Source organism: Barbus barbus (genome assembly GCF_936440315.1).
Source record: "Barbus barbus genome assembly, chromosome: 20".
NCBI lineage: Eukaryota > Metazoa > Chordata > Actinopteri > Cypriniformes > Cyprinidae > Barbus > Barbus barbus.
The window spans coordinates 12,437,533-12,448,179 of NC_136748.1; the positions used below are offsets into that span (position 1 = coordinate 12,437,533).

Genomic DNA, 10,647 nt, shown 5'->3' on the forward strand with positions numbered 1-10,647 from the left:
TTTAATTAGCCTAAATTTAAAATTAAAACAATAAATACTGTGAAAAATGATTACAATTTAAAATGACTGTTTTCTATTTGAATCGTTTTAATTCCTGAGATGGCAAAGCTGATTTTTCTACTCCAGTCTTCAGTGGAACATGATCCTTAAGAAATTATTCTAATATGCTGATTTGGTGCTCAAGAAACATTTATTATTATTATCAAGGTTGAAAACAGTTGTGCCGCTTAATATTTTTGTGGAAACAGTATTATTTTAAGACAGTGGGATGTCACCCTCAGTTCAATCACACACTGTACTGAACATAATGATTCAGGATCACTGCACATGGTGGGATTAACCGTGACCCGGTCTGCATTGTTCTCAGATTTGCTATTGCTAACTATTTGATGACGGCATGTCTAGCGTAGGTTCACACTCACCCCCTCCATTCCCACCACCCCAAACTGACAGAAAACAAAAACATTTGTGGCAACCAGCATATTTCTGATGTATCAATCTATTTTTTACTTCCTCTCACCACATGCCTTATAGTCACAACCCAGATGCCAGTGCCGCCCACTTTGAAGAACAAAGCAGGAATCATGGGAGCGTCGTCTGCAGGGCGCGTGCTTGGCTCCTGTCTGGTGTCACTTTAATACATGGCGCACTTTCATCCCCCCAAACCAGACAAAAAAAAAAAAAGTCTAAACATAATTGAACTTGGGCCAAAAGAGGCCGTCTGGATTGCAATTATCCAATTCAGTGGGGAAGGGGAGCCGATTAACATCCTGGTTTCACCGAAGCACCAGATGTTTTTGCTCAATAAACAAATATTGGGAAGGGTGGTGCAGTTCTTGGTCGTGTTTTCTTCACGTGTGATATCGGACACCGCTGTAGTGTTTGTGAATGGGAGCCATGAGAGTGGTGTGTTATTATGGAGCAGTCTGATAGCCCAGACAGGCAGTAAACTCCACCCTGTGTGGTCCACTCGTGTGATGGAGGCATGGGTGAGCTCTAACTCTCAAGTGTCTAATTGGTCTCAGTTCAAACGTAAAAGAGAGTTCAGCTTATCTTCATGCAAACAATGTTGTAATATAGGTCAATTTTGGTTATTAAATTATTAAAAATACATAGCCATTGCAATTTATACACCGAATTAATTTAATTTATCTATTTTTGTAAATTTCTGATTTGAAATATCATTTTGACATTTTTTGCACAAAGTCAACAATAGTCCTGATATCATAATGAAGACGAAAACCTCAGTAAAAGAACGATTACTTAACAAATGGTGAAAATAAGCAGGTAAGACTATAATGACGGTGTTATTAAATCTCTTAAAATGACTGCATCTTTTTATGACAAGACACTTCAGGTTGTAAAATGTGTTGTGACTCCCCAAAAACTTAAAGATATTTAATTAAAAAGATTATGATGTTTGTAAAACAAAAATACCCTAATAAAAATGACATTAAAGACATTTTGGAAAACATGATTAAATGTATATTCAAGGTACAAGAAAAAACATGACCACATTAATTTTTTAGAGATATTAAATACAAATTCTCTTGAAAATACAAGTACACAAGTTTTTCAAAAATTATATAGAACCAACATGAATACAAAGAGTATATCTACTTTGTCAGCTCCACCAAAAACAGATTTTCTCACAGAGGTTTTCATTTCACAAGCTAATCTGTTTCTGATTTCCTCAAGCCTCTCAATTTTGACTCAAACAGATGTTTTTGAGCAGCAGAAAGGGATCAGATCTGGAGGGTTGCCCAGTATTTTAATGCACTCTTTGACCCAGGGTCAAACAGTGACATCTTCTTAGTGTGTCAAGCATGTAAACAGTAAAACAACTTACTTTGTCAATAGTGGTATAAGCAGGAAAAATAAAAAATAATAATCAAGAATTCCTCTGTATTGGTTTCTCTGTTTTTCTGAAATGGTCATCTGATTTCTTCACTAGATGCACACAGAGCTATTCCAGGGCACTATAATTGAGTGTCACTGCCATTCAGAAACAAGAATAGCCTTTTCCCAGTCATGGGCTGTTGCAGAAAGAGGAATTTAAAGGAATTCAAAATACAGCTCTCCGGTCATTTACTCTACCACTAAACTCAGGAAACTAGTTTCTCACTTGGTATCTGGCTTGACCCCAATGTTTGTGTAGAACAATGTCTATAATGGAAACTGACATCCATCATCGCTCTTGAATTGCTAAATGTGGTTTGCAGACACTCATGTAGCATCAAAACAATGTAGCATGAATTTCAAAGAGCTACACACAAGACATGATATTTTTAAAGAGCTGCCCACAAATGAATGAAGAATAGGGGGGTCACTGTGCTGGGGGCTTTTAATATTGTGTGTGTGTGTAGACCAGTGAGCTCCATTAATGTGGTTGCTATGGCATATCCTCTCAATAATGCTCCCAGAACACCTTGTTTGCTACACCAGCCCAATTGGGACCACAGCAAGGGTTTATTAGCTCAGCCTGCGACACAGTTTGTTCACAAACACACAACAGAGGGACCAAGAGTGTGATTAAAGCAGTTAATGCCACCGTTCTTAAAACAGCAGTATTGTTTTCAATATTTCCATGTACACCGCAGTGGTCTGAATTCATCCTTATCCACCTTCTCACACATTCAACATCAAAAAATTGATAGTAAACTGCACTTTAATTCTAGAGAGTACAAAATAGTCGATTTAGTGTAAATTGGCTAAAAATGATGCATGGCACAAGCTGCTGTGGCAACGTGGCACATCTACACAGCCCACTAAGTAAACCACCTTCAGACGTGAGAGGAGAGAAAACAGAAAGAAAAGCTGCAGCTCATTTAAAAACACATGACCGGAGTATAGCTTACATTCTTCCTTCTGGAGCCATGCAGCTGAAGAGCGTTAGAGTTAGACTGGGTTTTACTAGTTTACGGAGCGATATTGGTTTTACTAGACTACATACTATGAGGCTGGGTTTTACAACACTGCACATTGTTACTGACTTTTTACAGACTTCTCTTAAATAAAGATTAAACTGGTCTTTTCTAGACTACAGACTAAGCTTTACTAGATTACAGAATAGGCTGGGCTTTCCTAGTTGACAGAACAATACTGGTTTTACTAGACTACATAGTGTGAGGCTGGGTTTCACAATGCTGCAGATAGTTACTGACTTGTTATAGACTCCTGAACAACGTAGCAGCGCCATATCCAGTAGGTTCAACTGGATAGTCTAAAAAAGCTAAAAATGCAACGATTTTGCATTCGAATGTGGATTTATATTTAACAATTTAATTGTGATTTCATTTTGATTTCGATTAATTGTGCAACTCTACTTGGCTGCACACTAAACTGGGTTTTACAAGACTACAGAACAGGCTTTGTTTTTCTTAGACTGCAAACTAACCTGGGTTTTACCACACTACAAACAAAGCTGGACTTGACTACATGACTACATTAAAGACATGACTACAGATTAGGCTGGCCAGACTACAGAATGTTCTAGTATTTACTAGATTAGTCTGGGATTTAGCAGATTTTACAGGCCCATTTTTACTGGATTACAGTTCCAGACCATGCTTTACTTGACTATAAGACTCAGATCAGCTTCTTTATACTACAGACTAGTCTTGGTTTAGCTGGCCTAGGCAGGGCAAAGAAACATCACGCCCTCCACAGAAGCAATGACCTTTAAAAAAATAAAAATAAATCTTACCACACCATGACCATGTCAGCTCACTTTAGTAAATAAATGTTACTTAAAAAATAAAATCAGATTTATGAAATTGGAATAAGCCAAAATAACCATCACCCTTTTAGAAAATGATGCATGCTGAGAACACGAAAACTGCAATTTAATGTCACATAGACAAAGACAATAGCAAAAAAAGTATTTTTGTTGTGCCATAAATAGAAACCGTTACTAAAAAAGCACAATGGCCTTTGCTTGAGTGATTTCACAAGGCTAAATAATGCGCTCTATTAACTCAAACAGGTTTTATTGAGACTCGTCTCTTGTAGCGTCACAGGACTGCCTGAAGCAACCAGTGTCAAACAAACACAATCTCCCTCAGGACTGCTGTTAAGTGCTCCATAAAAAAAAGAAGGTAACTCTAGAGCGCTAGAGTTAAAACGCTCACCTACAAACATACGCACAAGTGTCATCACTACCTTAAAACACATTACTAATGGACTAATTTGCCAGGCAAGAAAACAGCACAAACTAAAGCTGTGTGGACCACTCTTGTCTTGATGGCAGTTCAACTCAACAAAACCTCCATTGTTTAAGGTGGGTGGGTGAGTGAGTGAGTGAGTGAGTGAGTGAGTGAGTGAGTGAGTGAGTGAGTGAGTGAGTGAGTGAGTGAGTGAGTGAGTGAGTGAGTGAGTGAGTGAGTGAGTGACAACTACCTACTTGACTGGGTCAAAGTCCTGTAGAGAAACTCTACGAAACTGAACTAGCACACCAACCCCAATTTTGGAAAACATTTAAGCAAATTAAACATATGTGATGTTCGTGATAATTAGTGAAGGTTCCTCATCTCTTGAAAGCTCATTAGTTCATAGGTCCTTTTGCCTTTAGTGGAAGTACTTGTCAACAGGAAGACCTTTTGCCCTGCAGTAGGCACTTCAAAGAAAAAAAAACTTATTTATGTCCTACTGGCTACATAGCACATCAACTGTTACGAGACATACTGGACAGACCACAGCTCTTCCACAAAACTAGCACCTGAGTTCAGCTATTAACATAAAAACACAAAAACCATGTCACCTTGCCCATCGGATTAATGGTTAACCCAAGATCTAAGATGCCGTCTTAAAGGGATGACGCACCGAATGACTTTCTTCATAAAAGTTGATGGGTTTTTTTTGTTTTGTTTTGTTTGTTTTTTTAAGAATACCCTGCTTACTCTTTTTAATATAATGAATGGATCCCTTTCCTTTGACACATAACAAATGTCTAAATATTTATTTAGCTAACTGGACAAGGAAGACAACTGTCAAACAGGTAAAGCCAGAAAACTATCTCCCCCTGAACACTGACAATTTAGGCCCTATTCCAACAGTAAAAGGAGGAAAAGATAGGCGTCTAGTGATTAGTTTAACTCAGAATACCTGAAAAAACAAATAGCAACATGGATAGACAGACATTGGCTCCTGTTTTAATGACTGCTTTATAATTTAAAGCGACTGCAAGGGAGTGTGTAAACTCCAGGAGACTGATGAAGGCACAATCTGACAAAATGAAGACCAAATGTGTGTGCTCGAGAAGCATTCAATGCATAAGAAACGTTTCTCACACTCTCCACATTGAAGAGCCACTGTGTACAAACCATATGGGAGAAACTGTAATACTACTGCTTTTATGGTGTGTTTGTCTTTTTTGCATCTTTACAGATGTGGTCACTATAAACAGCTGTTGCGTGGAAAGTAGCTGTATGAATATTCCTTCAAATTTAACCAGGTCTGGAAAAACATGAGAATGTGTAAATAAAAATGTCATTTTGGATGAGCTATTCCTTAAAAAATGTGAAAATTAAAACATGACAAACCTTTGGAATTCTGCAGGATTTGTATTTGTTTTTCAGAGATGAACAAGCAATGCTGTATCACACTCCTCATGTCTATAAGATTTCAGCAGCAACATTAAAAATTCAGCTGCTGTAAAAATAGCAGCGCTCAAGAGAGCCTGTCAAAATGTGGACATGCAGGTGGTGTTCACACATTTTAGGAAAAACCAAAGAGTCAAAGAGTCCTCACATATGCGGTTGAGTTTGCTAAAAGTTAAAGCGACAAGCACCTCTGGAAAACGGATGACTGTCTTTAAAGGACACAGCAACAAATCAATGGCGGGAACTTCATTAATGAAGAAGTAGAGCTTGACAGTTCACAATGGCCCTGAAAAGGGAGTTGACCCTAGTAATCTGTGACAAACCCCCTGGACGGGATGGAGGGCCTCCCTGCCCCCATTAACACTACTGAACAAAGGCCAGTGCACTTGTGAACCCTAGCAGATCAATGCACCCTGCTCCACCCAATTAATGGAATTTCCTCAACCGCACTTTTCCAAGATGTCATCAGGGACTCAGGGTCTTTCAGCATTTATCATGTGAGAAACAGAATTCCAGAATCTGTTGGGAAAGGGACATGGTGACCACCAGAGAAGCACTTCATCTCAAACAACTCTCCTTTTCGGCTGATATCACCAAGGTTTGCTTATTTTCCAATCAAATCCTGATGGATAAAGTCCATGTTCATTTTACTTCTTACATTTTCCCAGTTGAATATCTTGTTTCATCTGAAAATGCATCCTGTAAGTAAATGGGATGCAAATGCAATTTCATACTGACTTTCTAATTATTTCACAAGGAGTGACAGGTGCTAGTGTTGTTTTAGCTTTTGTCCATTGTAATATCAACCCCGAACCTCACCTGTTCCACAGAGCAGCTGTTGGTTCCATCAGCATTGTTGACACTAGTGATCAAGAACCAATCCAAGTAGAATACATCCTAACTAGACTGGTTCAGCTGGTGACCATCCACAGCTGGTTATCAGTATAAGGCCTGTTTTGAACACTATACTGCAACATCAACCAGCTTTTTCCACAGAGTAAACCAACATTAATATCTGACAGGAAAATCAGATTTTCGCATGCAAAACATCCGTTTAGACAAATGCAGAAAAAAATATTCTGCAGGCATGTGCATTTCTTTTTGGTTGGCCCTTTTCTTCACAGTAGGCTGGAAGAGAGATTAGAAGACCTCTGCTTAAAACAATCTGTCGCATTGACGGCATGCAAATATGTGTGTCAGTTGAACAGCCGTTCATAAAAATTTAAATGTTTATCTCTACAAATACGTGAATAGGTCATAGGCTTTTTACACAGGGTAGGTTCCAATTGAGTAGGACAAAAACATATACCTAATGACAATAAGTTAACCCTATTTTTTTGTGTTCTACATAAGCAATCATGTTTACACCTTTACAAAAGGGGCTCATTTGTTAATGTATTAGCTAATATGAACTAAGAAATTAGTTTTATATTATTTATTTTGTCTGATTATGATGTCTAGATAAAAACACACCACTGACTTCAACCTCCATAGGTTTTCAGCAGGCAACAAGGTCAATGCCAATATTTCTTAGGAATACCAGTAATACCATAGTGATTTCCCAACTTTCCCTCTGTAATCCCCTAGCGGAGTCATTCAGCGGGATCACACACTTCACTGACACATTGTGAACTCTGTGTGGAAGGCACAAAGATGTACTAAAACCACACAAGAGTGGGCAGTACTGGCCTCAAATGTGTTTGAAACACTTTCTAAAGATAAAGTGCAACCGATGAGACGAAACTCCTGCCAACATCTGAACTAGAGAGTCAGCTTATGCTCAGTTTGAACTAGGCTAGGCTCTCTTTGGCCAACAAAAGTAGGCTAAATTTATAAAAGTAGGTTAAACTTACTTAAAAGAAAGTCTGGCTGTTTATATCCATGTCCTAAGGCAAACGTCATACCAGAAAATCAACACTGAGATAAATGTGAGAGAAGATACAGGTATCATATGAAGCGCTGGTGCTTATTGATTCTGAACCCGTTGCCCTCAGCTAACCTCACAATAAGACAAGGACACATCCGACCATAAATCAACCCCACTCTCCCATGGCATGGAAGAGAGAGGCTATTAAACTAAAAACACTAATATGTTTCAGAGTCCATCATCTGATTTGTGGTCTAAAAAGATCATTTTACTCATAAAGTGACTCGAGACTAACGAGACGCAATCAATATATGCTGGAAGAGCATTTGTATAGATTAATTACTTCATATGTTTGCCATGTAGAAACATTAGAAGTCCAAATGTAAGTGAATGTTTGGTTAAGAACAGCCTAACTGAAGACCAAACACTGTTTCAATAATTTACTTTCACGCACTTCTAAACCAGATATTGTCATCTCAAACTGCGCAGTAATATTTTACGGCCTTTATTTCCCCTGTGGCTGAAGCTTTTACAACTGCAGGCCTCAAATTAACTTGTTTTCCAGTTTAATTGCGTTAAAAAGAAATGATAATTCCTTCTATCTTGTCCTGTTTATTATCTGGCAAAAGCTGTAAGTTAAATTAGGCCCTTAGGTCTCCTAAGCCCTTAGGTCTCATTGCTTCAATGGTGGCTGAAGCAATGAGACCCATGAGGGAAGCCGTTTCAAAGTGATGAGACAATACGGAGAAGAATCATGAACATTTCCTGTGAACGCAGCTACAGACCAATCACAATGCAGAACAGGGAATGACATCTGGAAAAACTCTGACAAATACAGATTCGGACTCTGTATGTTGGTGAGTGTTAAACGAATCGCAAAAACACCCAACTTACAACGATTCCATAAAACTGCAAATATGTGGACGGTACTATTTATGTCCCCGAAGCAATTACCACAAAGCAAAAGAGTGAACAAACAGCATGCAAACGGAGGAAAACCAAAAACAATTATTTAGCTCCAGGCTTCCTCATAGGAACACACAGCCAGGACAGAACGCAGTTAGCCATTTGTAGAATTACCTTCAAAGCACAGGAATCATTTAACCCAATGGCATTACGAAATGTGGATTCGAGCCATAACCAGTCAAATATCCTGCCAAACAAAACACCTTGCTATTAATATCAGCGACAGTCACATAGCAACTGTTTCAACCCTATCTAAGATAGCATAACATCTCGACACATTGCATTACTGTTATCTGTATACTTCATAACAAGTTCATACAGCCTGCAGCATCTATCACGGTTATAATCTGAACCTGTGATGATGCAGATCCCACAGGAAGCTGTCTCTATTCAACAAAATGCAAAAGCAGCAGAGCCCATCAGAGCTGAGAAAGGCTATTTATATCTAGTCAGGGCGAGGCTTCAGTCACTTATGAGATGTTTTATATAATCTAGACACTATGAACTTTAGATGCACCGTATTAGTATTCCTTACTTGAAAATCCAGTATAAACTGGAAGATGTGTTTAGGAACCTGGTCTAATACGGTCGTCTTTACTGGTTTTAGAGGAGTTCTGGACACTTTTCAGGCTTGCCAACAAACTAAACTAGATGAACACCTGCTTGGCCAATTTAGGAGACCAGCAACAGCATCTTAGCCAGGCTGTGAGAACATCGTAAACCAGATTGAACCATAGTCTGGTTTTTGATCTTTTTTGCAGGTGTTCATTATGATGTCCAAAGTTGCATATCTCAAGGATGTCAGGATGGTTTTAGAATATTGTAGCTGGTCAACCAGCCAAAAACCAGCTCTGAAGGATAAGATGTGAGATGCTGAATAAGTAATACAAGAAGTGTTAATTGTAACAGTTTTTGATCAACTATATATAAATTCTAACCCAATTAGTGTATATCTATTTTAGCCTGTGCATGGTATTTTATCTAAATATGCAATGAATAATCAAACTGCCTGTGGTTTATTATATCTCATCAGGATGAGACAATGCAATACAGCAGCTGTCTAATGGGTGAGGCACCAACAAAGAGGGCGCGAGGATTTGCCTCCTCAGTAACTCATTTAGTAACTCCAAGGGGGGCAATAGCTGACTCTAGTGGTCTTGTAAGTAAGCAAAACAGTCAGCAAGGTTTTAACAATCGGTTAGATAAAGTTAGGGGTCTCACCTCCTCCAGTGCGGCTACAGTGTTCCTGCAGTGAGTCATTCTAGTGGTGAAGTTTGAGGCGGTGGGCGATTTATAATCTTCATTCGTCTCCGCCATAAACTCCGCCACTGTGATCTGGTCCGGCATTGTATTTCCTTTCGTAAAAACCACAAATATCGGTTTTAATCCTCGTAATAACCGGTTGGGGTGCACTTAATGTCGAAATTCAGAGATAAAATGACGAAATAAAACTCTCATGAGCGTCCTGAAGTCTTATCATCGCTGTGTTTTGTCCTCGGTGGATTAAGACAAGTTGGAAATTAATAAAAATCATTAGCCAACTACAGAGAAGTGAGGCTTATCCGACGGGAAATCTCTCTCCCACGGTGTTGGTTCTCACTTCTTCCCGTGCAAGTGCGGATTCAGTTCACCCGTTTGATTATAAACCAGTCTACTGATGTAGTCCTCATCTGTTCAGGGTCAGGAGTGTACACTGTGGTGCTGGGATTGCTGCAGGCTTCAGATCGATGCAGCTCTTGCAGAGCAATTCAATGAAAGCGCAGAAATTGACAAAGTAAAGGTGGAGGAGATTCAATGGGAAAGGAGCGACCAATGAGGAACCAGAGCTGCCAGCTTTGAGCCAATCGGAACGGACGTAGGGCGTGGCCTGATTGTAGCTCGCCTTTAGGATCATGAGCGCCTCTCTTAAGGTGGAGAAGGACATTTATTGTTTTCATTCAGAAACGCATGCCATCATAAGACAATTTTCAAGACTTCTTAAGTCATTGTGTGAGTAACATACTGAAGTCCTTATTGACGTTTCTCAACCCAGAACATCACGTTCATTTTTCCCCCCTAAATATTAAGGGTGTGAATTATATTTCGTTATATGCTAATGATATCTGCTAAGAATACAAAAAAAGGTTTCTTTTTTGTGCCTCAAAAAAGAAACCCTTCCCTCCTTCCTGGATATAAATTCATTAATCTGTAGAATAAGAGTGCTTCTTTATTAGT

The 10,647-nt window shown here is 39.0% G+C and overlaps 1 protein-coding gene across 1 annotated transcript in view; it reads right to left on the minus strand.

Annotated features, from left to right (window-relative positions):
* LOC306886490 (arf-GAP with SH3 domain, ANK repeat and PH domain-containing protein 2-like) overlaps positions 1–10,215 on the minus strand; it is a 71,073-nt gene extending 60,858 nt beyond the window's left edge. Inside the window, exon 1 of the mRNA XM_079443628.1 lies at positions 9,655–10,215. Coding sequence (XP_079299754.1) covers positions 9,655–9,780 — 126 coding nt within the window. The 5' untranslated portion in view covers positions 9,781–10,215. The remainder of the gene's footprint in view (positions 1–9,654) is intronic.
* Between the last annotated feature and the right edge of the window lie 432 nt (positions 10,216–10,647).